General features: G+C 43.6%; 1 protein-coding gene across 1 annotated transcript in view; it reads right to left on the bottom strand.

The window, feature by feature from the left end:
* The window catches only part of LOC115156860 (glypican-1), a 111,251-nt gene extending 85,143 nt beyond the window's left edge, over positions 1-26,108 (bottom strand). The window contains exons 1-2 of the mRNA XM_029704638.1: positions 25,973-26,108; positions 25,336-25,863 (exon numbers count right to left, since the gene is read on the bottom strand). Of these exons, the coding sequence (XP_029560498.1) occupies positions 25,336-25,495 (160 nt within the window). The 5' untranslated portion in view covers positions 25,496-25,863; positions 25,973-26,108. The remainder of the gene's footprint in view (positions 1-25,335; positions 25,864-25,972) is intronic.
* Between the last annotated feature and the right edge of the window lie 1,141 nt (positions 26,109-27,249).

The raw sequence follows: 27,249 nt of genomic DNA, 5'->3' as shown, positions 1-27,249 counted from the left end.
ACCGTCGGAATGGCTTCCAGTTTCCCCATCTCCTCATCAGAAAAGAGCCACTCCTCACTCTCCTGGAAAACTCCATCTTGGGTCTCATCTCCGTGTGCTTGTGGAAAAGACGTTGTTCTCCTGCTCAGGCATGTGCTGGTTGCTTCGTCTCTTGCTCACTCTCTACCTTTACCGTTCTCTTACACACACACACACACACACACACACACACACACACACACACACACACACACACAAAGACAGGCACACACTCTGACAAAGACACACACACACACTCTGATAAAGACACACACACACACACACAAAGACAGGCACACACTCTGACAAAGACACACACACACACTCTGATAAAGACACACACACAAACACGCACACACACATACACAAACACACTCAGACTCTCTCTCTCTCTCTCTCTCTCTCTCTCTCTCTCTCTCTCTCTCTCTCCAATAACATAATCTGAGACAGACAGAGAGTGGAAGTGGGCCCATGCCAGCATTGAAGAGCACTGAACATCGGTCTGGACTGTGAAATGAATCATTATCTAATGGCAGCAGCATATACCAGAGAGCGTCTAAGTGTCATCTAGGGTCTGTGTCTGCTGTATATTTAGTTGTATAACGGTGCATTAGGCGCTGTGTTCCCACGAGACGTCTCTTCACATTGAAGCCTACAGCGTGAAGAGACAGCTCTAGGGTGGTGTTCAACCCTCCCGCTCCTAACAGCGGCTGCGTGTCGTCTGTCAGACGAAAGACGACGGAGACTCCGAGGCCGTCAAATACAATAAGCCCGCGTGTCCGTTAAAAACTGAAGAAACGAGAGTGGACTGAGGGAAAGGTAAAGAAAGGATTGGTGAAAAAAATGTAGGGAAAGAGAGAAGAGTATTTTTTTGTTGTTGTTCATTGTGGAGAGTATCTTCACTAGACGTCTGAGTGGTTTGGTTTCGCATCGCTTTGTAGCAGTGTCCTACTTAGTGAAGGATTTCTTTGGTTATCTGCCTAACGCTGTAGTCTACAACAACACTGCGGCATCCGCATGCTGCTCACATCCACCCAGAGACTCAATGAGAAACAGACACTGTAATAAAGCAGCAAAAATAATCACACTGCTTTAGGTTCATGCTCTACGGACTGTTCAGAGGGACAGTAAGCTCAGACTAGTGCCAGGAGTTTTCCCTGGCCATGTAACCTGATCAGCAACACTAGGATCCAGAGTTTTTCCTTGTCGAGTCATGTGCTCAGGACAATCTCCTGGCCCTGGCTCAAAATGGCTGTGCATGCTAGAGCCTTACTCTCTTTCTCCCTACACAGACGCAACATCTCTCCCTCTCTCTTTCTCTCTCCCCGTTTTCTTCCCTCTGACTCTCTCTCTCTCTCTCTCCAGAGGTCAAACTTCTTACCCCCAGCCTGGGAGAGCAACAAATGATTTACACTGCCGTCACCTCAATGTCACAGCCACGTCCACCCTGGCGCATGCACCATGCTCTAACTGTCTTGGCACCCTGCTGTGGACCCACACACACACACACACACACACACACACACACACACACACACACACACACACACACACACACACACACACACACACACACACACACACACACACACACACAATGCACTCACGCACATGCACATACACTGCATTGGCCAACCAGGTCGCTCAAGATCAACTTCGAAATCCGACGTCCGTCCAGGACATTGAGAGATGCCTTCAACTGTCCACTAGGGGCAGCGGTGAGCGCTATTACCATCAAGTAGATTTGGGCGTTGTGTACATTGGTGTCGGGTGGGCCTAAGCCAGCGATAGGCTCTTATTTTAACATTTTTATCCGAAACTTTAACCCTTAACTTAACCATTCGGAATGAATGCCTAAACTTAACCAGCCGCGAGGCGTAGGCGATAGCAATGGACAAACGTTGGAATCTGAAGTCAAATTTGTCAAACTGTGAGATCTTCTTGTAGGCATTGGCACCCTAAAGACAGACACACACTCTGACACACTTATATACACACACAGTTTTCATAAACACTCTCCTTCGCTCTATATAGCTCTCGCACACGCACAAACACATACACAAACCTCTGCCTGGAAGATTTAAGAAAGCAAAACACAGCAGCAGCAGAAGCGCCAGCCAAATCTATTCCTACCCACCCAGACTAATCCTTTAGTCAGGGTTTGATTTTATTGGCCTGCCAAAATATGAAAGATAATAATCAACTCTGGGAGAAGCAATGGAGGGACGAGACGTGTTTGGAGAAGGAGGACATGATTGACTTGAGTTTAATGGCTGGCGTACGCCACACAACACAGTTAGACACATTCACACAAACACACGCATGCAGGCACACACACACACACTCACAGACTCACACACTGGCTGGCCCGAGACGAAGTGCAGTGGAAAGCAAATGAGCTGTGTGTCAAATGCATAAACAAGGGAGAGTGACGTCAGGCCAAATCAACAGCGCTAGCTAGGAGCCTGAGAACCACAGCTAATTTATGTAACAATGTAACAAGAACGGTTTCGGATGAGGGTGACAGCTGGGCTTAATCAAGTGAACAAAGCCAAGAGAGCGGGAGACTGAGCGAGAGAGGTGAACAGAGACAGCGAGAGAGAGAGAGAGGGAGAGAGAGAGAAATGGAACAGGAGAGAGAGAGAGAGAAGGACAGAGAGAGGGATTTGAAAGGGTAGAGGAATCAGCCGTTGGTGAACAGAAACCTCCTTAAACTTTTGATAAGAACAGGGGGGTGGGGTGAGTAGAAAGACAAGGAGAGAAGTGAAAGACAGGGACAGATATATACTGTATATATATATATATATATATATATATATATATATATGTGTGTGTATATATATATATATATGTGTGTGTATATATATATGTACATATACATATATATATATATATATATATATATATATATATATATATATATATATATATATATTGAAGTTGGAAATGTACATACACCTTAGCCAAATACATTTAAACTTTTCACAATTCCTGACATTTAAGCCAAGTAAAAATGTCCTGTCTTAGGTCAGATAGGATAGCCACTTTATTTTAAGAATGTGAAATCTCAGACTAATAGTAGAGAGAATGATTTATTTCAGCTTTTATTTCTTTCATCACATTCCCAGTGGGTCAAAAGTTTACATACACTCAATTAGTATTTGGTAGCATTGACTTTAAATTGTTTAACTTGGGTCAAACGTTTTGGGTAGCCTTCCATAAGCTTCCCACAATAAGTTGGGTGAATTTTGGCCCATTCCTCCTGACAGAGCTGGTGTCACTAAGTCAGGTTTGTAGGCCTCCTTGCTCACCACAATCTTTTTCAGTTCTGCCCACAAATGTTCTATAGGACTGAGATCAGGGCTTTGTGATAGCCACTCCAATACCTTGACTTTGTTGTCCTTAAGCCATTTTGCCACAACTTTGGAAGTATGCTTGGGGTCATTGTACATTTGGAAGACCCATTTGCGACCAAGCTTTAACTTCCTGACTGATGTCTTGAGATGTTGCTTCAATATATCCACATAATTTTCCTCCTCATGATGCCATCTATTTTGTGAAGTGCACCAGTCCCTCCTGCAGCAAAGCACCCCCACAGCATGATGCTGCCACCCCCGTGCTTCACGGTTGGGATGGTGTTCTTCGGCTTGCAAGCCTCCCCCTTTTTCCTCCAAACATAACGATGGTCATTATGGCCAAACAGTTCTATTTTTGTTTCATCGGACCAGAGGACATTTCTCCAAAAAGTACGATCTTTGTCCCCATGTGCAGTTGCAAACCGTAGTCTGACTTTTTTATGGCGGGTTTGGAGCAGTGGCTTCTTCCTTGCTGAGCGGCCTTTCAGGTTATGTCGATAAAGGACTCGTTTTACTGTGGATATAGATACTTATGTACTGGTTTCCTCCAGCATCTTCACAAGGTCCTTTGCTGTTGTTCTGGGATTGATTTGCACTTTTCGCGCCAAAGTACGTTAATCTCCAGGAGACAGAACGCGTCTCCTTCCTGAGCGGTATGACGGCTGTGTGGTTCATGGTGTTTATACTTGCGTACTCTTGTTTGTACAGATAAACGTGGTACCTTCAGGCATTTGGAAATTGCTCCCAAGGATGAACCAGACTTGTGGAGGTCTACAATTTTTTTTCTGAGATCTTGGCTGATTTCTTTTGATTTTCCCATGATGTCAAGCAAAGAGGCACAGAGTTTGAAGGTAGGCCTTGAAATACATCCACATGTACATCTGCAATTGACTCAAATGATGTCAATTAGCCTATCAGAAGCTTCTAGCCATGACATAATTTTCTTGAATTTTCCAGCTGTTTAAAGGCACAGTCAACTTAGTGTATGTAAACTTCTGACCCACTGGAATTGTGATACAGTGAATTATAAGTGAAATAATCTGTCTGTAAACAATTGTTGGAAAAATTACTTGTGTCATGCACAAAGTAGATGTCCTAACCAGACTTGCCAAAACTATAGTTTGTTAACAAGAAATTTGTGGAGTGGTTGAAAAATGAGTTTTAATGACTCCAACCTAAGTGTATGTAAACTTCCGACTTCAACTGTACATATATATTTTTACCTTGATTTAACTAGGCAGGTCAGTTAAGACCAAATTCTTATTTACATTGACGGCCTAGGAACAGTGGATTTACTGCCTTGTTCTGGGGCAGAACGACAGATTTTTACCTTGTCAGCTCAGGAATTCAATCTAGCAACCTTTCGGTTACTGGCCCAACGCTCTAAGCACTAGGCTACCTGCCGCCCCATATAGAGAGATAGAGCAATGGAGACATCTATTACTCATCCAAACTGTAATTCTCAACCAACCTAGCCACTGAGCCTGCAGGCCTGTTCCCTATGGCCGGGTACCTCCAAACAGTACAGTTCAGTAGTCCTACAGTAAAGTCCCCAGTAAATCTCAGTAGTATGCCAAGACCTTCTAGACCCAGCCATCCGTCAGTGCAGCCGTCAGACAGTGAGACCAGCAGGCCCTTTCATCTTGCTATTCTCTGCCTCTAGCACAGCTCTGGATTTCAATTTATCTGAGTGATGTCCTCAGGCCTGGGTTGTTGGGATGGGCTGTCGGGTTGGGGTGTTGGGTTGGGTTGGGGTGTTGGATCGGGGTGTTGGGACGAGGGTAAAAGGACAGCACTGGTTTAATAGTCTGAGGGAGGAGAGGAGAGGAAATAAGATTTACACAGACACACACACAGATATGTGCACGCACACACACTTTCACATACACACACACAGTTCAGAGTTAAGATAGTCCCACAGAACAGTCAGAGAACTAGAATAGTAAACTATTTCATCCTGGATCAGAGAAAAGCAGACAGAAAGGGAATATCATTAGGATAGGGTGAGAGAGAGAGGGCTATAGGGGAGATATACAGTACTCTCTAGGGTAAGGAGGATTGAGAAAGGAGGGATGGACAGAATATAAGAGAAAAGAACAATTGGCGAAAGAGAGAAAGATAAAACTGGGGGGATTATGTGAAAGATAAGAGCGAGTGGAGATTAAAAATTCAGAGAGAGGGAGAGAGGGCCAGAGGGAGAGACACAGAGAGAAGAGGGTGAGGTGGAGAGAAGGACAAAAAGAAAGCTTGGTAGTGAATGGCTGTCTCCAAACCATGAGCCAGAGCCGCAACTCGCTCTCTTCCTCCTTCCCTCTCTCTACCTTCCTCCGTTCCTCCCTCGCTCCATGTGTCTCAGGAGGGAGGCAGCGAGAGCATCAAAGATTTACAGAGACAGGCTCTTAGTAAAGCCTAGGCCTCTAAGACACACACATATTGGGCAGGGTTGGCTGAGCGACATAGCAGCTACTCCCGATCCAGAGCTGGCAACACCCCCCCCAAAATAAAATATAGGCCTAGTCACTGGCTAGGAGAGACACACGAACTGAAAGACGCCATGCCAATGGCATATACACTGCATACATACTTGTGAAGTGGCACAGAGAAGCGTACTACAATCACATGGGACATCACAAACGTCTTACATGTACACACAGGCATAGAAATGAAGAAAGTAGAAATCAACACATTCACATCGAACACACACGCACAGATACCAAAATCACACAGGCCACCCAGCTGTGCACAAAGCTTGAGTTCAGGGGGTTCGCTTTAGACAAGTCAAATATTTATGAGAGACGATTCTGCAGGGGGGGGAGATGAGATGAAAATTGAGAGGAACAGGGAGGGAGGTTGGGATAGAGCGAGAGAGAGACTGAGATGCCCTCCGTTACAGTAGAAGATACTGTATGAACGCTGAATAAGTCATTGTCATTTGGCCAGCCAGGTTACCTGTGATACAAGTCAGTATTCGACGTCCATCCATGTCTGAGGACGTCGGGAGGTGACGTGGAAACCGGCCACTAGGGGCAACAGTGAGCGCTGTTACCTTCAAGTAGGTTTCTGTTTTGCTAGGATGTTGTGGACGCGGATGGCGGCTTGGCATCTGGGGCAAAAGGTTGAGTTTTGGAAACCAGTGATAGAAAGTTGTTTTTGAGATTTTGGTTTTAAGCCTGTCCCAAACGTTAACCCTTACCTTAACCATTCGTGGTTAATGCCTAACCTTAAGATTTGGGAGTCAATGCCTAAAGTTAAACATAACTCTGACTTTTTAAGGTTATCGCCTAAACTTGACCGTAAAAATGTTGAAATTGGACGTTTGGAACAACTTCTGAATTTGACATTTGGATGAACGTCTAATTCTGACGTGAGACTGAGAGCTTGTTGCATTTCACGTTCATTAGATAAATGCTCACCTCTTACTTAGGGAAGAGAGAGAGGGGAGAGGGAGAGAGGAGTGGGGAAAAGGGGAGAGACTCTTTTAGTGCTTTTGAAGGCATGCCATCAGCTCTCTGTCTTTCTCTGTATCCTGAATAATGTCAACAATTCTGTGACCATCCATACCAGAATTAGACATTGGGTTCCAAGACCCAGATCCACACTTTGGATATATGTTAAAGGCCCAGTGCAGTCAAAATTCCGTTTCTCCTGTGTTTTGTATCATATTATACAACAGCTGGTATAAGTAACATGTTAAAAGTGTGACAACATTTGATCAGTGTTATTTCCTGATAGTGGCTGGTTAAAAATACAATCTAATCAGCAGGTTAGCATGGGTGGGAGTTTACGCTTTCCCTGGTGACATCACCATGCGATAAATTGGTTAATAAAACAATAACAAAGAGAGTTCCAAACCTCTCTGCCAATAACAACTCGTTTTCAGTTTCCCCTCCCCACTCAGACCACTCCCAGACAGTCCTAGCAAAATCCCTGCTTGAGAAATAGTTTTTTGCTAAAAAAAACAACATTTTAATGGAAATCTATTACAGTAAGGTACTTAATTGTTACTCAGAAATGATTTGATAGTGATACAAAAAAAAATGCCTGCATTGGGCCTTTAAGGAGAGACTGTTTGAGAGAGACAGAAAGTGAAAGGCAAAGATTAAAATAGAATGACCTCCGGTAAAAAAAGAAAAAGAAAAAAGAAGCTGATACTGACACATGAAAGAACATTTCTTGAAATGTTCATTTGAAGACGTAAATTGTGTCCATTCAGACAGGTCTATATGCACTAGTTCTGTACTATATATCTGTATGTTCCTGTGACAGAGGGTTTGTCTGTCTGAACCTGTTCCTCTCATCCATCACACAGCAGGGAAACATGCCCTCCAGTATTCCTATACCAAGGTTCTTAAATCCTGCTCCCGGAGACCCACGTGTCCTAGAGACCCCCACATTTCTATATTCATTTACTATTCTAGCGCCATATTGTCATATTATTCTTGTTACTAGGCATCGTTTGTTTGTTTTTCATTTGGAAACTCTTGAAAACGAGATGGTGCATCTCAAGAGATTTCGTCCTGCAAATGATTTAAAAAGATAAAATACATTTAGCCAGGTAAGTCATCTATTCTCGTCTACAATGCCCACCTAGTAATTGAATTGAGCACACTCAAGTGAATACACACAACTACAATATTCATCAACACTTGATGTAGTGATGGTACTTGATTAAACTGACCATGGCCAAAAGGGAAAGAGAGAGGTGAGAATTGAGAGAGAGAGAGAGAGGTGAGAATTGAGAATTGAGAATTGAGAATTGAGAGAGAGAGAGAGAGAGAGAGAGAGAGAGAGAGAGAGAGAGAGAGAGAGAGAGAGAGAGAGAGGAGACAGAGACAGAGACAGAGACAGAGACAGAGACAGAGACAGAGAGAAAGAAAGGGGGGGTGGATCACAGTGACTGCACTCAATAAAATGAGGAGAGCTGCTTGGCATATACACCAACACTAAATAAAGAGAGTACACTGAGCAAATGACGTGGGTCATCTTAGAGAGGAGGGGGTAGTAGTGGTTAGGAACTGAGAGTCTGTACTTTGCAACTCCTCTACGACTTTTACTTCCTCTAGATAGTCTTAGTTTTTGGGTACTGGAAATGGGTACTGGAAATCCCCAAAAGTCCCGACGAGGATAGTAAAACAAGGAAAATTCTCCCTGATGGGGACATTTCCCAGGTCCCCATGAGGACAAAGGCTATTTTATGGCTTAGGGGTTAGGTTTAGGGTTAGAATCAGTGTTAGGGTTAAAAACTAGGGTTAGGTTAATGGTTAGGTTTAGGGGTTAAGGTTAAGGTTATTGTTATGGTTAGAAGTCGGATACATTTGTACTCGGTCTTGACTCAGTCTCGGACAGTGAAGACTCATAATTGCTTCCCGAGACCAGCGGAGTAAAAAACTCAATTATCAGCTTCCATTAAGTCTCCGCATAAAACAGCCCAAATATATACACTCCTTTCTTGTAACATGAATATCTTAACAGCCTTTATATCTATTATAGACATGTTTGCTGCAGTGTAGAACCTATAGGACTTCAGTGTGTGACAGGTTCATGAATGTGAAAGGACAGCAACCGTAATACCAGCGCACTCATGTAGGAGAGTGCACTTGTGTAGTGGAAGGTATACACAGGTATAAACCGTGTACCCACTTTATTTTCAGTGGGCATTGCGTATACTCACTTCTTAATCCCTACTGATGCGTATCAAAGTAGTGTAGTGGAGGTATAGGACTTATTATGTAGTACAATAGAGAGATAATCCACAAAGTAGCCTACACAATCCCAAAGCATGTGAAATATATTCACCTGCGCGCCGCACACACAGCCTGTTTTCAGCTGAATATCATCAGCAGGCAGCAAGAGTGTGCAGCTCTCAGCTGGTTTTGGCATGGAGCAGCTCACAGAAGAATGACATTGGTAGCCAGTAGGGTAGGAAAGATGTTTCAACTTATGAGATCTACCAGTAAATGCAATTTGAAATGTGAAAGTTTAGTCCGAAGTGATGGTTAGTTGGCTATTTGTGATGCGCAATTGTCATTATTTGCATCAGGGGCATAGGCATGGATGGGCATGGGTAGACACAGGCCCACCCACTGGGGAACCAGGCCCTGACAGGCCCAACCAATCAGATTGTTGTGGTTTAAGCATTATTGTGGACTTAGATCATCACATATTTTCTCTTTATGCTATTGACAAAAGTATGATTTTGAGAGTGAAAATTATTTGAAAAATCTATAAGACAACTCATAAAAACTATAGGAAAACATAGGATTTTTCACACAGGGTGCCTTTCTTTTGCTGGGTGGGCCATTTGAGAACATTTTGGCAAAATTAGACTATACCCACTTCTCCCCTGCATAGGGCCGATGGAAAGACAGCAGTCACACACCATTATGTTAAAGGAGTCCATAACTCAGACATAATAAGCCAGTAGGTCCCAATCATAAGAAAAACACAACCATTAAGCATTTCACAATCAAAATGTACAACTATTACTTCCCATTGCAAAAAACATTTTACATTTAGCACACAAATGTACCAGTGCAGCAAAGCACCCCCACAACATGATGCTGCCACCCCCGTGCTTCAAGGTTGGGATGGTGTTCTTTGGCTTACACGCCTCCTCCTTTTTCCTCCAAATACAACGATGGTCATTATGGCCAAACAGTTCTATTTTTGTTTCATCAGACTAGAGGACATTTCTCCCAAAAGTACGGTCTTTGTCCCCATGTGCAGTTGCAAACCGTAGCCTGGCTTTTTTATGCCGGTTTTAGAGCAGTGGCTTCTTCCTTGCTGAGCGGCCTTTCAGGCTCGTTTTATTGTGGATATAGATACTTTTGTACCTGTTTCCTCCAGCATCTTCACAAGGTCCTTTGCTGTTGTTCTGGGACTGATTTACACTTTTCACACCAAAGTACGTTCATCTCTAAGAGACAGAACACGTCTTCTTCCTGAGCGGTATGACGGCTACGTGGTCCCATGGTGTTTATACTTGCGTACTATTGTTTGTACAGATGAACATGGTACCTTCAGGCATTTGGAAATTGCTCCCAAGGATGAACCAGACTTGTGGAGGTCTACAATTTTTTTTCTGAGGTCTTGGCTGATTTCTTTTGATTTTCCCATGATGTCAAGCAAAGAGACACTGAGTTTGAAGGTAGGCCTTGAAATACATCCACAGGTACACCTCCAATTGACTCAAATTATGTCAATTAGCCTATCAGAAGCTTCTAAAGCAATGACATCATTTTCTGGAATTTTCCAGCTGTTTAAAGGCACAGTCAACTTAGTGTATGTAAACTTCTGACCCACTGGAATTGTGATACAGTGAAATAATCTGTCTTTAAACAATTGTTGGAAAAATGACTTGTGTTATGCACAAAGTAGGTGTCCTGTAAGTGGTCGCTTGTCAGAAAATGTTCCTTAAGGGGTTGTAAATGAACAGATGTTGCTACAATGCTGTCAGTTCCACTTTTTTTCAAAGTGGTGGCTAACTACAGCAAGCGAGCTGCAATAAAAAACACAGTTCCACTCACCAGATGATGATCATTTGAAATGTAACTTCTTGTTGAAAGTTAAAATTGAATAGGGAGAAGCTAACATATTAGCAACAATATCTTCTAGCCGACAACAAAAGCTAGCTAGCTAGACCTTGGGAAAACTACTGCTTGCTATTGCATAGTGACCTGTTGGCCTTCAAGAAGGCAGACGTTTCCATAGGTTTTTTTGTAAAAACGGTCCCACCCATTAAGTCAAAATGTGATTGGTTGATTCCACTGTCACTCCAAAATGTTGCCCTAATACAGTCAAATGGCAGATGCCTTTATCTAGCTTCTGATGGCCTAGCAAATGACTGACTTAGCTAACTAGATTTATCTCCCCAGAGACCAACAAAGAAAAAGAAAAATAATGATTGGATCTTAAGAGATTGTTCCCCTCCCGGTCTCGGTCTCTCTCCAACATATGATATGTGTGTGTGTGTGTGTGTGTTTGTGCGTGCGTGCAGGCATGTATGATGTAATCTGTCGAGTTCTACATGCAATCTACATAATAGAACAGTTTGTATACAAGCTCTGTCTAGACTATGGAATCAGGGTTTGGGTAAAGTAGGAGTGCTGATCTAGATTCACGTCCCCGCTGTCCATGTGATCTTATTAATCTGAAATGCAAAACTGATCCTAGATCAGGACTCTTACTCTGAGACAGAACGTGAATATGGCACATAGTCTTATTTACACACAATCTAGCCCAGGTTTCATTCAGGTAGCTACAACATAAGGTGTTCAATACAGACCTGCATGTTGCCAGGTAGAAGAAAATAAAAAAAGAGAGGATAGATCATCAATCACACTGGCAACATTATCGTCCCCAGAACAATTACCTATGATCTGATTCAATTTCTTCAGTCTGCATGAGAAAGGGAACGAGGAAGTAGAGAGGAGGGAGAGCAGGACAGAGAGAGAGAGAGAGAGAGAGAGAGCAGAGGACAGTGAAGGAGAGCTGAAAGCGGAGAACGAGAGAGCTAAGGCACTCTCTAGGGCAAGGCAACAGAGGGAGAGAGAGAGAGAGAGAGAGAGAGAGAGAGAGAGAGAGAGATGAAAAGAGGAAAGCAAAAAAGGATTGCCAATGGGAGGTTTGTAGTGCTAAGCTGACATGGCTAACCTAGTGAAAGACTGTGTATATATTCACAGAGGGGGGATTTGGCCGACACACACTCAGTCGTCCTGTCAGCTAGCAGTACAGTGATCAGATCACACAGCACAGACCAAACCCTATTACAACCATAGAGAGACATCATGTAGTCTGATGTACAGATCGGACAATTCTCAACCTCTCACTGCCATCCCTTCTTTTGCTCCCTCCTTTTCTCCCTCTCATTCGGTTTTATATTCTCTCTCTCTCTCTCTCTCTCTCTCTCTTTCTCCCTCTCATTCGGTTTAATTCTCTCTCTCTCTCTTTCTCCCTCTCATTCGGTTTAATTCTCTCTCTCTCTTTCTCCCTCTCATTCGGTTTAATTCTCTCTCTCTCTTTCTCCCTCTCTCATTCGGTTTAATTCTCTCTCTCTCTCTCTCTCTCTCTCTCTCTCTCTCTCTCTCGAAACTTAGAGCCTGAAGGCTGTCACAGTACAGAGGAGATCCATCAAACATGGCATCACCCACGTGAGGGGGCGGGCCAGGCTGGGTCACCTTAGTCAACGTTGTGTGTGCGCGCGCACGTACGTGCATTTAAGCCAGCCAAGTCAATCTTTTGTGGATCATGTCCTTGCTAGCAGTATTGTCAGTAGAACGTCTGAAGTGACAAGAAGCTACATTCATTTCCTCTGTATTACTTTTCTATTCCCTTTATTTTACTGCTCTGGCATGTGCTCCAATCCTCAAACATTATTCACCTCTAAACCTGCCTGGAACCTTCACCTAGTTACTGCTTCCCCCACATTTCAACTTTATGGCAGCACGTCTTTCCATGGAAAATGTCAGCCATGAAGTTTGCCTCAACCCTAATCCTAACCCCAAAACTAACCCTAACTCCTAATCTTAAACCTAACTCCTAAACCTAATTCTAACTCCAATCCTAACCCCCGAAACCTAAAAAGGGGACCGGCGAAATGTCCCCACTTGTTTAAATCTTCTTTGTTTTATTATCCTTGTTAAACCAAACCACACACACACACAAAGCCTTTGGCAGAGAGGAGCAGGGTTGACACAAACCCTCTTGCTGTAATGAGGGGTTACAATTCTGCGTTTGACAGAACCCATTCCTCTGAAGACAAAAGCTGAGACACATTGCCACCCCCGCAGACACACACACATGCAGTCACACACCCTGTCACAGTCACTGACACGCATACAAACACACTGACACCCAACCACAAACACGCGCACACACACACACACACACACACACACACACACACACACACACACACACACACACACACACACACACACACACACACACACACACACACAAAGTGAGACATGCTGGGCAGCTCTCCTCTGAACTGCTGTGACCCTGCAGGGGGCTGTTCTGTGCTTTGTGTGTGTGTGTGTGTGTGTGTGTGTGTGTGTGTGTGTGTGTGTGTGTGTGTGTGTGTGTGTGTGTGTGTGTGTATCTGCACCTGCAGGGGGCATAACAGTAACGGTGACCTCCCCCTCTCACATCTGAAGAGCAACAGGGGCCAATGAAATTGAAGGAAAAAAGAAGGGGAAACAAATAGGGGAGAACAGTAGCAGACCTTGAGGTGTCCAGCATTGTACAGGCCACTTGTCAGTTAACCTTTAGCCTACCATTTCCACGGCCTGTGGAAATCGAATTAACATAATAACAAATCCCCAACAAGCTCTGTCTGTTTAAGCTAGAGATATCTGTTTTTTGTTTTTTTGCATGGGCTGCGTCTCAATCCACTGCATCCGCCGAATTTTCCCTTCCGCATCTGCGGTGAAAGGTGGCTAGAGCGGTGTTTGTCAGACCATGAGATATCCCGAAAAATCGGTCTTCTCACAAAACATCTGTAGCGTCCTAACGGTTTGGCCTACACGATGGTGTTCTCCATTATGCCCAAAAAAAGACTTGTCTGAAGGTCCCAGTTAAAGAAATGAATGGAAGTATATATGGAGATAGTTTAGTGCCTAATATAAGGGGATAAATACATGTCAAAGAATATATAAATAGTTTCCTGATCTTTCTTATACAGAGCCTTCAGAAAGTATTCAGACCCCTTAACTTTTTCTACATTTTGTTATGTTACAGCCTTATTCTAAAATTGTTTCGTTTTTTTCTTTAATCAATCTACACACAATACCCCATAATGACGTAGTAAAAACTAGTTTTTAGACATTTTTGCAAATGTATTAAAAATTAAAAAATTAAATATCAAGTATTCAGTCCCTTTACTCAGTACTTTGTTAAAGCACCTTTGGCAGCGATTAAAGCCTTGAGTCTTCTTGGGTAAGACACTACAAGCTTGGCTACACCTGTATTTGGGGAGTTTGCTGCTGCCATGTTTCCTCCAGCCGTGACGCTTGGCATTAAGGCCAACGAGTTCAATCATGGTTTCAACAGACCAAATAATCTTGTTTCTCATGGTCTAAAGTCCTTTAGGTGCCTTTTGGCAAACTCCAAGCGGGCTGTCATGTGCCTTTTACTAATCAGTGGCTTCCGTCTGGCCACTCTACCATAAACACCTGACCGGCCAGCTCCAGGAAGAGTATTGGTGGTTCCAAACTTCTTCAATTTAAGAACGATGGAGGCCATTGTGTTCTTGGGGACCTTCAATGCTGCAGAAATGTTTTGGTACCCTTCCCCAGATCTGTGCCTCAACTAAATCTTGTCTCGGAGCTCTACGGACAATTCCTTCGACCTCCTGGCTTGGTTTTTGCTCTGACATGCACTGTCAACTGTGGGACCTTAGACAGGTGTGTGCCTTTCCAAATCATGTCCAATCAATTGAATTTATCACAGGTGGACTCCAATCAAGTTGTAGAAACATCTCAAGGTTGATCAATGGAGCTCAATTTTGAGTCTCATAGCAAAGGGTCTGAATACTTATGTAAATAAGGTATTTCTGTTTTCTATTTTTAATACACTTGCAAGCATTTCTAAAAACCTGTTTTTGATTTGTCATTATGGGGTATTGTGTGTATATTGATGAGGATTTTTTATTTTTTTTCATACATTTTAGAATAAGGCTGTAACGTAACAGAATGTGGAAAAAGGCAAGGGGTCTGAATACTTTCCGAATGCTCTGTATCTCTCAGATATAGGACAGACACTTCAGAACAAACTTCCTTTAGATTTTTTTTTTGCCTATGTAGTGAATCCATTATTCAATGCGTTTCTATTGGCTGATAGTGCCAAATTCAATGTTTAATCCAATATTTGTTTTAGAGATTTTTTTGATACCTTAAGGGGTCTTAAAATTCCAAATCAACTAGCTAAATAATCCTTGGTATGACCAACTTCAAACAGGTTGACCAAGTTGACCAACTTAAAACAATTCAATTGACCACCTCCATAACCTCTTCTTTTGTTAAAGAACCCCAGAGTAATGCCAAACAACATTACTTCACCCCTCCTCCTTCATCTATTCCCCCTATCCTCTCTCTTCGCCAATGTGGAACATCGAGCAGGACCAATCAAGGATCGTCCACCTCCTCTTCCTCTTCCATTCCCCCTTCTCTCTTCGTCCTGTCTTCTCTTCCCCAATATTCTGTCCAGAACCTGGCCAGAGTACAGGGCCAAGCAGAGCAGAGCTCCCCAACCTCCTGTGTTCCCCTCTGGAGAACATCAAACACACGGTGGTCTGTTTCATGCTCCCGGCACACCATCACGGCTTAATGCTTCAAGAGATTGACTACTGACACCAGCATTTTAACAACTCCTGCACGTCCACCACACACACACACACACACACACACACACACACACACACACACACACACACACACACCAATGCACAGTAGCATGCTGACTTTCAACTGCTGAGGATTTATTACGAGACAGACAAACATACGCACGCGCACACACGCTCAAACACCCATGTTCACACACGTCAACACCCACACGCTCAAACACCCATGTTCACACACGCTCAAACACCCATGTTCACACACGTCAACACCCAGCTCACACACGTCAACACCCACACGCTCAAACACCCATGTTCACACACGCTCAAACACCCAGCTCACACACGTCAACACCCATGTTCACACACACTCATACACCCATGCTCACACACGCTCAAACACCCATGTTCACACACGTCATCACCCAGCTCACACACGTCAACACCCATGTTCACACACGTCAACACCCAGCTCACACACGTCAACACCCAGCTCACACACGTCAACACCCAGCTCACAGACTTTGAACTGCTGAAGGATTTATTGCTAGACAGACAGTGAGACAGACAAACAGACAGGCAGACAGTGAGATAGCACAAGTCCTTTTATCTAACACACATCTATCTAGCAGATGTCTATAGCCTAACACATTGCCATATGCTAACATTAACCTTCAAATGGTCCTCATTAATCCTTATCTTGAAGTCAAGTACACTTAGAAAAAAAGGGTTATTTGCAGAGGGATAGGGTTTTACTCAGAACTGTTTTCATCTGAAAAACCCTTTTTGGAAGATGAGGGTTCTTTGTAAGGTAAAGGGTTTTACCTTTAACCTTTAACATCCTAAGAACCCTTTTTGGAAGAAAGTGTTCTTTGGTGATTCTTTGGAAAGCGTGAAGGGTCCTACATAGAACCCCTTCTGAGTCTGAATAAGCTTCTTTATTGTAATGTACTTGATGAGATTGTTCTTTCTGTGAGAGTGGTAGAATAGGAGGGCGTATGAATGAACCAGCAGTGTGTTATATGGTACACGGCAAATTGGCCAGATTTACCCAGTGTTGGATAATCTGTGTAACATTTCTACTGTTGATTCAGGAGTTACATGAACTTAACAGTCAGTGGTATAAAACGTTAGCAGCCAGCCTAGTACTACACGACATGATGTATACAAAAAGGGCCCCAGTGAACAGTGTTTTTCAGTCTGTGTGTGACGGCAGCAGGTAGCCTAGCGATTAAGAGTGTCGGGGCCAGTAACTGAAAGGTTGCTGGTTCAAATCCCAGACCTGACTAGGTGAAAAATCTGTCCGTGCCCTTGAGGAAGGCACTTAACCCTAGTCGCTCTGGATAAGAGTGTCTGCTAAATGATGCGAATGTAAAATGGGCCAGTCCCTAGGTTTATTGTACTTAGTAATTTATTGATCTGGACTTTACTGGCTTCATGGGGGAGTTACTTCAAATCAGATTGATCTTAAATTGGTCAGCAGTATTGAAAACATGTTATTATGGGATCCTGCTTTAACTTCTCCAGCTTCACATTCTAGTAATCAACACTGTGTTGCTTTGTCGTGTAGAGAGGAGCTACATGTTTTCATTTCAATAGCTACAGGTTTGGGAAGATAAATGTTTTTTTCCCCCTTCCTTACAGACACTAATACATACTTTTTTTTTAAACAATACATAGTATTGTATTAACAAAACAGAAGCCCGTAATTTCTCAATTAAAATGGAAAATGTTTTATATAGAGTTCTTATGTTTCAGTCCCCACTACAACAAAGACATACTTAAACTCATGTATTTTTTTAAACATGACATTGAAATACTGTAAATTCCCATGAATTACTATGGAGGCCGTTCCTTATGAGGAGGAACATAATGGCGGACAGTGACTTCTGAACAGCGCCCCCTTTCAGTCATCATCTGAATACATATAGTAAATCATTTGTTCTATCTCGCACCAAAAGAGTTCCCTACATGGTTCTCCTTAGCACCTTTTTTTTCCCAAAGAGTGTAAGCAACCTTCACTCACAAAACAGAAGGGAGAGTCAGTTGAGGAAATCTTCTTTCAAAATACATTCTACAGTAGTTTAAAAGCTCTACAACATCCGTAGGCTACAATACTTAGTAGTATTCGCTTCATAGCATGTTGTAGTTGACTAGTTCTGAGTCATCAGCTGGTCCTCATTGTTGCGCCAGTGTGCAGTGTACCAAATGTCTGTATTTAACCTCTGGGCTGAGAGCAGTGTGTAAGGGCAGCAGCCACATAGACACTATTAGCATATCATTAGCCCCCAGTCTAAGAGGTGAAATTGAGCAGCCCACTGGGAGTGTGTGTGTTGCTCCTTCATGCTTCACACCACACACACACACACAAGCGTGTGGAAGCGTGCACGCACGTACTCACGTCACGTGCATACACAAACACGAACAGACAGGCTGGTCACTAGAAATAGACGCCGATTTCGGACGTTTGAAAAGGTCCAAAGAACGTCTTCCTAGTCGCTTACAACAAAAAAATGGCCTTGCTCCGGGCGCGAACTCATGATGCACGGAGCGGAGCGTGCTGTTTAGACCACTGCGCTACAGCAGTTCACAATGCTCTAGAACGCCGTGGAAATACTGTGAATATTGATGATACCAAACATGTCATTTTTTATTATTTTGTTGTAGCCCTTTCCTGCAGTCACATGACCAGAAGATGGAACATGGATGGAATGTTCATCTTTTTTTTTTTAGACCAGAACATGGATGGAATGTTCATCATATTTTTCCGGATTTCATAATTAATAAACATGTATTTATTTTTTACCTCCGAAAGTCCGCTGTTTCTATGTCAAACGGTTTTGTTATATTTCAGTCTTCTGTGACGTATATAAAGTGTAATACTGGGATGCAAACTCAAAATGTAATACAGTTCAACTCTATAGCTGACATGGTACAGGCGTCTTCTTGTGATGAGGTTTACACTTTTGTTTGACCTTGTGTGACCCTAAATTTAGCCCACTGCAGTAAAAGGTTAAAGGGAAACTAGCTATGTGTTTCCAATTACATCATCGGTGTGCATCTTGTGATTTTGACCAATTGTGAGTGGGCTTGCCTACTAATTGTCTATTAATTGTCTATAAATTGGTTGATGATGTCATTGGAAACACTTATCTGTCTCTATCTTTTTTTACTACAAAACATAGAAACAAGCCATTTTATACATATGTTGATAGTCACGCCTGCTCCCGCTCTCCCTCTCTGGTGCTCGAGGGCGCCAGGCTGCCCATCATTACTCACACCTGTCACCATCATTACGTGCATCAGCGCTCATTGGATTCACCTGGACTCCTTCAGGTTTTGATTGCCTTTATCTGTCTGTTCCTCTGTTTCATCCCCATGTCAGTGTTATTGTCATTTTGTTTCCCCTGTCCAGACGCTGTCCGTGTTCTGTTTCATGTCCGTTGTTTATTAAATGTTCACTCCCTGTACTTGCTTCTCGTCTCCCAGCGTCTGTCCTTACAGAATGCTGACACCCCAATTTGAAGCACCAGGGAGTTTTTGTAGGTGAAGTCGGGTCCGGTGCCGCCACCGATGGAACCGGGGGTGCCTCAGCTGGCTCGTCAGGCTTCCACGCCTTACCTGGCTCGAGAGGTTTCCTTGCCTCGGTTGGCTCGGCAGGCTCCCACCCCACGTCATGTCTCAGGCGGCTCGTCAGGCTCCCACGCCTCAACCGGCTTCTCAGGCTCCCACCCCACGTCATGTCTCAGGCGGCTCATCAGGCTCCCACGCCTCAGGAGGCTCGTCGGGCTCCCACGCCTCAGGAGGCTCGTCGGGCTCCCACGCCTCTGCTTGCTCGTCGGGCTCCCACGTCTCTGCCAGCTCGTCAGGCTCCCACGCCTCAGCCGGCTTGTCCAGCGCCCATGCCTCGGCCGGCCCGTCAGGCTTGCCCAGGTGGGACACAGCGTGGTGCCCCTAGAGGGGGGGGGGGCACTCTCACGCCTGCTCCCGCTCCCCCTCTCTGGCGCCAGGTTATCCATCATTACGCACACCTGCCACCATCATTACGGGCATCGTTGCTCATTGGACTCACCTGGACTCCTTCACGTTTTGATTGCCTTCCCTATATCTGTCTGTTCCTCTGTTTCATTCCTGTGTCAGCGTTATTGTCATTTTGTTTCCCCTGTCCAGATGCTGTCCGTGTTCTGTTTCATGTCTGTTGTTTATTAAATGTTCACTCCCTGTACTTGCTTCTTGTCTCCCAGCGTCTGTCCTTACATTGATGTTGGGGTGGTGCCGGAGATGATGAATATGAAGTTGAAAAATTCTGTTAAGCCTTCCCCAAACCATAACTCTAACCGTAACCACTCGGAAGGAATACCTAAACTGTTAACCTTTTTAAGTTGTTTCTGTTTTAACCCTGTAAACATGTGGAATATTAACCCTGTAACCATGGTGAACTAATGCGTCAAAAATAGCTATTATTCCATAATACGTTGAATTTCGAAGGGAAACTATGAAATCTTGTTGCTCACAAAGGCATGCACACACACACACCTCACACACACATACACACATGTATACACATACACACACACACACACCTCTCCCAAGGCTACTGTCTCAGCTAGGGGGCGCTATCCTGAAAAGCTGACAATTGCATTTAGCCTTCCAAACACTTTTGTTTAGTGATAGTCAGGGCATAAGTGCTTGAAGAATGGCACAAAAACAACAAAGACAAGGTTACATCAAGTAACACCAGAGGTGTCTAAGGGCTAAACAAAATCGACCAGCCACCCAATGACGGCTTTGATGAATCAAGGTCTGAAATCTCATTAATTTCCGTCGATCAGTTTGATAAGCGTCATAATGTCATCTTCTCAAAGACAAAACGATCGTTAAGCCATCATGAGGGTAATGAGAATGAGGGACAGGGTGTGTGTATGTGTTGTGTGTGTGCATGCGTATCTGTGTGATGAGGAATGATCCACACAAAATCATTACCTCCCCTCACAGTAAACACAGTGAACATCTGTGATGATAATCAGGCATGATAATGTGCACTTTACATTCCATAAATCTTACACAGTAGGCTAGTAACACTAGAAATACACACTAAAGTACGATTTATTGATATGTAATTATTATTTACAGTATTACTTCCATGTGTATTTCAGTGTTTTTACTAGGTCTGTAATGGAAAGTGGACTCCTCAAGACATCTGCTAACCCACTGCTCATGACTATGCTGCCTATCCTGCCGTCTGACGATGCCTCTTCCAATCAAAACTGAGAAGGAGAGCGGCTGTGTCTCAATAGTATTAACTACCCTCCTTTCCTTGTGTCCTTTACTCCACAATCAATGATCTGACAACACCTGCCAGGTGTTAAGCAACATGTTGGAAACCTATTCTAGTCCCTTCACCAACCAGAGATCAAGAATAAGGACGGGAGATTTCCCTGTTCCTACCCCATGACCTGACCAGGAAAAGCTCCAGGTCCTAATGATGACAAACAAGAAAGAGTAAAAGCGAAGGCGTCCATATCACAGTATTGAGACCCAGCCACCAGCTCCTATAACCCCTCCTTCTCCTCTCTCTCCCAGAGTGAATCACAATGATGGACTTGGTGTGCAACCTTGAGGCAGTCTCAGCCAATACATTAGTCTGATCAAGCCCACAGTCTTACTGCCCCTGCCTGGGAAGAAAGAATGGCCAAGATGCAACATTCAGGTGTCTCATAATTGGGAGACCACTTCACTGAGCTGTTTAATATGCCAGAGAAAGACATTATTTTTGTTAGCACAGAGGGCACTGATATAAACTCTCTCTCTCATTCTCTCTCTCTCTCTCTGTTTGTCTTTCTCACTCTTACTCTTCTCTTTGTTTCTCTCTCACTCCCTTGCCAACTCTGTTGCAGTCTCTCTCCTCCTTTCTTCCTCTTCCTCTCATCTCTCCCCTCTCTCCCTCATTCTCTCTCCCACAATCTCTCTCTCATCTCATCTCATCTCTCTCTCTCTCTGACCTCAGACTAGCGTGAAGTCCACAGCACCAAAGAAAATAAATAAATCACGTTCTGTCAAGACAGATTTGTTCTCAACACCCTATGGATTAGACATTTAAACCAAAAAAAGGGGGTGGTCACTGGCGTTAAATCCGCCCATTGATTTACACGGTATGGTTAATCAACTTGATTAAGACTGTCCCATTAGCACGGCGACCTCCCGGCTGTATGATGTATGGCTGCTGACACATTCACCACATTACGTCTCCCTCCACATGTCAATACAGCAACATTACGATCACTTCCCGATCCCATTTTATCTATCACATCACACGACTCCTTTATGCAATCACATCACACGACTCCTGTTAGCAATCCCAATCACATAGTGGCTGCGTTCCAAGCACTTAGAACACACACCCTCTCCCCTCAGCCCTCAAATTAACTGGACACTTCTGATGACGTATCATGACGTCTGACGAGTTGACACTCGAGGGAGGAATGAATTCATTTTAAAAATGGACCGCTCTTGCCCGGAAGTTTGTCACTCGTTCATCCCACGGTGGTATTTTCAGTCATCATGGAACTGTTGTGTGTGTGCCTTATATGAGCTACAGTCAATTCTGATTGCATTTCATATCTTGGCTAGAAGACAACGCATCCTCAGACATTGAATGTTAGCCACCCTACTATATCAGGTAAAGTGAAAATGACAATGTATAATTGTGATGTCAGGGAAAGTTATGTGAGCAAGTTAACGTTTCCAAAAGCTAACCAAACAAAAACATCATTACTTTTATGATACGTGTTTGAGCCGTCATGTGTATTAGTAGCACACTTTCTAACTTATTTACATTTGTTTTTACTTACACTTGTATGTTGACTTCTCCATATTAACGTTGGTTTTAAGTTTTGGCTGACTTTTCTTAGCGGGTGTACAATCATCGCGAGTTGAATTGTGGGGAGTTTCAGGCTCCGGAGTGAACATAATTGTACGCTCGCAAACTCGATCAAAAACGAGGGCTGAGGGGCTTACGTTGCCAACTTCCCTTGCTTGGCTAATCATTTGGACCGACGACAAAGATGGCCGCAGGGATTCCCCCAAGGGCATAAGACGAGGGTAAGTGGAGGAGGGTGTGTCTTTTATGAGTTTGAAACGCAGCCCCATAGTGATTAACTTTAGCATTAGGCTATGGATTGAGCATAGCGGTAAAGATATTTTCAGGAAGAGAAGTACTTGAAAATATATTAGCATTAGAAGAAAGTACATAATATTACCTCTATAATGCTAATACTACTGTAAACTATGGGTATCGTTATATATGGAATACTGTACATTATACGACGGATGGATCTAATCCTGAATGCTGATTGGTTAAAAGCGTATTCCAGCCGGTGTCTATTCCTCAAGTTAACACCGGCTAAATCTATGACGTTAAAATGCCTATTTACTCTGCTCCATCTGACTGTGCAATCCACTGTCTCATCAGCCCAGCCAGGCAATTTATCAACTTGATCTCCACTATAAAAAGCATCTAGACATTATCTCACTTTTTTTTAGACTAACATTAACGCTAAATTGAAATTATTTCGCCACTATGGCCTATTTATTGCCTTACCTTCCTAATCTTCTACATTTGCACACACTGTACATAGATTTTTCTATTGTGTTACTGACTGTATGTTTGTTTATGTGTAACTCTGTGTTGTTGTTTTTGTCGCACTGCTTTGCTTTATCTTGGCCAGGTCGCAGTTGTAACTTGTTCTCAACTGGCCTACGTGATGAAATAAAGGTGAAATAAAATAAAAAAAACATTTAGTTTTCAACAGCGGAGATTTGTACAAACCTTACTGTCTATCTCTCCGACATTTGCAACTTTGTTTCAATATTCAAATTCGATCTCCAGCTGTCCCATAGTAATGAACTAGTCGGGACGAGACCGACAGGCAGGCAACGTTTCTCATCCAGTCGGAATCATGGATCAGCTGGCATCATTTTTATGGATAAATACAAATAAATGTCAATTGAAAAAAGGTAAAACAAAACAAAATGCAGCTAGTTTGCAGTCTTTCCAGCTTCAGTTTGAAGTGATGGTGTTAGCTGTGTTGTTGGCTAGCTCCTCTGAACAACAGTTTCCTAATGAGAGAGCACATTTTCTATGCCAGGTGAAATCGCACCTCATTAGCTCATTGTTATGGATTTATCCAAATAAATGTCACTAGAAAACAGCTTAAACAAATGCAGCTACTTTGCTGTTATTCTGGCTGCTCTTTTTGATGTGACTGTAAGTTAGCCGTAGTTGGCTAGCTAGCAAGCAAGTGATAAGAACGTTGCCAGCCAGTTTGGCAATGGAACATTTAGAACGATCGCTTGGATCGCTCCATAGATACAGAACAAAAAGACTGAACGACTGGGTCGCGTCTCTGGCAACCGAACCAATAGAACAAACAACCGGTGGCTTGGGAAGCAACCCTAGATTTGTGTCGGGACAATATCTTGTGGAAGGAGGAAATATCAAATCGAATCAAATCAAATGTATTTATATAGCCCTTCTTACATCAGCTGATATCTCAAAGTGCTGTACAGAAACCCAGCCTAAAACCCCAAACAGCAAGCAATGCAGGTGTAGAAGCACGGTGGCTAGGAAAAACACCCTAGAAAGGCCAGAACCTAGGAAGAAACCTAGAGAGGAACCAGGCTATGAGGGGTGGCCAGTCCTCTCCTGGCTGTGCCAACAAATAGTTGGAATAAATTAATCAAAATAACATTTTTTATGAAAATATGTCAATCATTATTTGAATATGTTGGTAACCCGTTGTAAAAAAGTGATAATGCCTTCGAAGCAGATGTTTGGAGGATATATAGACATGGATAGCTGACTTTAGCCTACTGTATATTATTTAGTGATTGCTTTCTCAATGTGGCTAGAGTGTGGACTGCGGAGCCAGCACCGTGTGGTAACTAACCACCATGGTTACGTCCCAAATGGCACCCTATTCCATATATAGTGCACTACTTTTGACCAGGGCCCATAGGCCTCTGGTCAAAAGTAGTGTACTATATAGGGAATAAGGTGCCATTTGTGACAGCCCATGCTTGGTGAATTCCTGGGAAGGCACACATATAATCAGCTGTTCTGAATGCTGACTTGTGACTGTGTCTATGAAAAGAGCTAGCTCTGACATCACATAGTGCAACACACACACACAGTCAGTGTGTGTGTGTATCATCATATTTGTGCGGTTATGCTTGTGGTCAAGTGATCGTCTGGCTAGCGGGAGTTTCCAGGGAAACAAACACGAGAGAGAGAGAGAGACATAAGACAATTCATATCCTCGCAATAACACGACTGAACATAGCCAACAGTTTCTAAGGGCGTGACAAGGAATCCTGAAGCACAATAACTATCAATTGAACCTGCAAACCCGAGTGAACCTAAGTAGCCTAGTCTATTTGCAGGGGAAGGGAAGTTTGGGGTTCTGTTATTGGAACATCATTTTTTGTCAGACAGGTACTTTAACAATCCATAGATGCTGATGCTCAGGTGGTCAGGGGCGTTACAAGATTCATATATTTCGTACACAAATAAAGTCAATTCGGTGCGCAAAGCATCATTACAGTGACAGAGATAGACTAACCTACCTGATATTTCCGACTGGGGCACTCCTTTCAGACTAAAACCATTGCCGTTGTAGAACTGTCGGATATCCGAACAACTCTGAGCTTTTCCGCTCCCCGTATCCCCGAATCCCGGCACCGTCAGGGCGCAAAGCACTAGAGCTATAACCACCGCGAAATCCATCCTACAGTTATTACAGCCACACGGCCAAGTGCAAATCCGAGAGAGAGGGGTGTAGTGTGATTGAGTTAAGTCCTAAACGACCGGAGACATCCACTCCCGCTGCCCGATAGCAGGCGTTCGTCAAAACTTCTCCGGTGCGTCGGGCTTCGCAATACTGTCGTGGTTGGTTCGCTGCGTCCAGTCTCAGCGCTGTGCTGCACGGAATGAGAGGGAGTGTGTGTGTGCGCAGGGGGAGAGCAGTCCCGTCTCTTCTCTGGGCAGCTCGCAGGCCTTTTTGGTCGCAGTGTAGATAAATCAACCACTGGAGCGATTTCACACAAATGATCTGCGCCTCCTCATAGACAGTTCCGTTAACAATGTGCAGTCACCTGAGGAAAGGCAATATAAACATGATTAGTAGCCAAAACAGGAATTTACAAAATTCCAGAAAATCAACAGGTGACATTAATGGAAAAGAACGTCTCTTTATGGTATTACCGGCGATGACAGCCCAACAGGCAGCTTTCCACGGAGGAGCGCCCGGTAAAACGGCAGTAAGGGAGACCGTTAAGTCTAGTTCAAATTAATGATGCTCTCCCGGCGCTGCCACTCAGTCGAATGAGGAGAAGGAGGCGGAGAGTCAGAACGAAAGAGAAAGAGAGAGAGAGAGAGAGAGAGAGAGAGAGAGAGAGAGAGAGAGAGAGAGAGAGAGAGAGAGAGAGGCACCGACTGCAGGAGGACACGGCGGAGCTCGTGACTGCGACGGAGCTTCCCCACAGGATGTTGCATCAAACCAACCGTTGATCGGGCCAATGAAACGGACTTCGTTCCTCCGGTGGCGGGTGCCACAGACTCGCGAAACGGACTTGTTTTGGCGATGAAGAGGCTAAACCGTTCTGAGATCAGCAATAGCCCCTAATGATGGGTAGTTAGGTTTGGATGGTTGGTTAGCTGTTTCTTGGGGCACCAGGCTATCCTTACTCACTTGTCTGGTCTAATTGGGTAAATTCCTAGATCAAGTTCGTTTTTAGGGATGTTTTACGCACTATAACATATTTTGAATGATTAAATGCAATACAGAAAATACATTTGCGGAGGCTACATTGGACATGTGGACTTATCCATGCATGTGTAAAGTACTCTCAAAAAAATTATGGGTTAGAAACAACCAAGTGCTGGCTAAATAGTGGACACGTTAGGTTATTTTTGACCCAGACAGTTGGGTCCATTAGTTGTCCATCATATCTCCACAACCCAAGGTCAGATCAGACAACTGGAAGTGTGGTTTAGTAGGGGCTATATTTCTGTTTGGCCAATCGTCAGAGTAAATGTCATCCCGGTTAAGCTGTTCTGTTGTATTGTCAACACATGTTAAGGTTGAGCACTGACACTTCTGTAGCATAATGAGGTGTACACAAGTTGAGTTCCTCAAGTGCCTACAGTATGTGTGTCCCAATGTCTGGATAGTGACCACTTTGATATGATATTTAAATAATAATGATATTAATTGTATATTCAAATATGTAATGTGCAAAAATATTTAAGGGAAATGTCAACTTGCAGTGTACAAACATGATGAAAAGTAATTACATTTACTCTCATGGGTGGCCCACAATACCTCTTTGAAAGCATTCAGCAGAGGAGCGTCCAGTAAAATTGCAGTAACGGAGACCGTCCAGTCTAGTTCACTTTAATGATGCTCTCCCGGCGCTGCTACAGCCAAATGAGGAGGAAGAGGAGGCAGAGAGTCAGAATGAGAGAGAGAGAGACAGAGG

The sequence above is a fragment of the Salmo trutta genome, chromosome 21 (assembly GCF_901001165.1).
Source record: "Salmo trutta chromosome 21, fSalTru1.1, whole genome shotgun sequence".
NCBI lineage: Eukaryota > Metazoa > Chordata > Actinopteri > Salmoniformes > Salmonidae > Salmo > Salmo trutta.
This window is presented reverse-complemented; position numbering and strand designations above follow the sequence as displayed.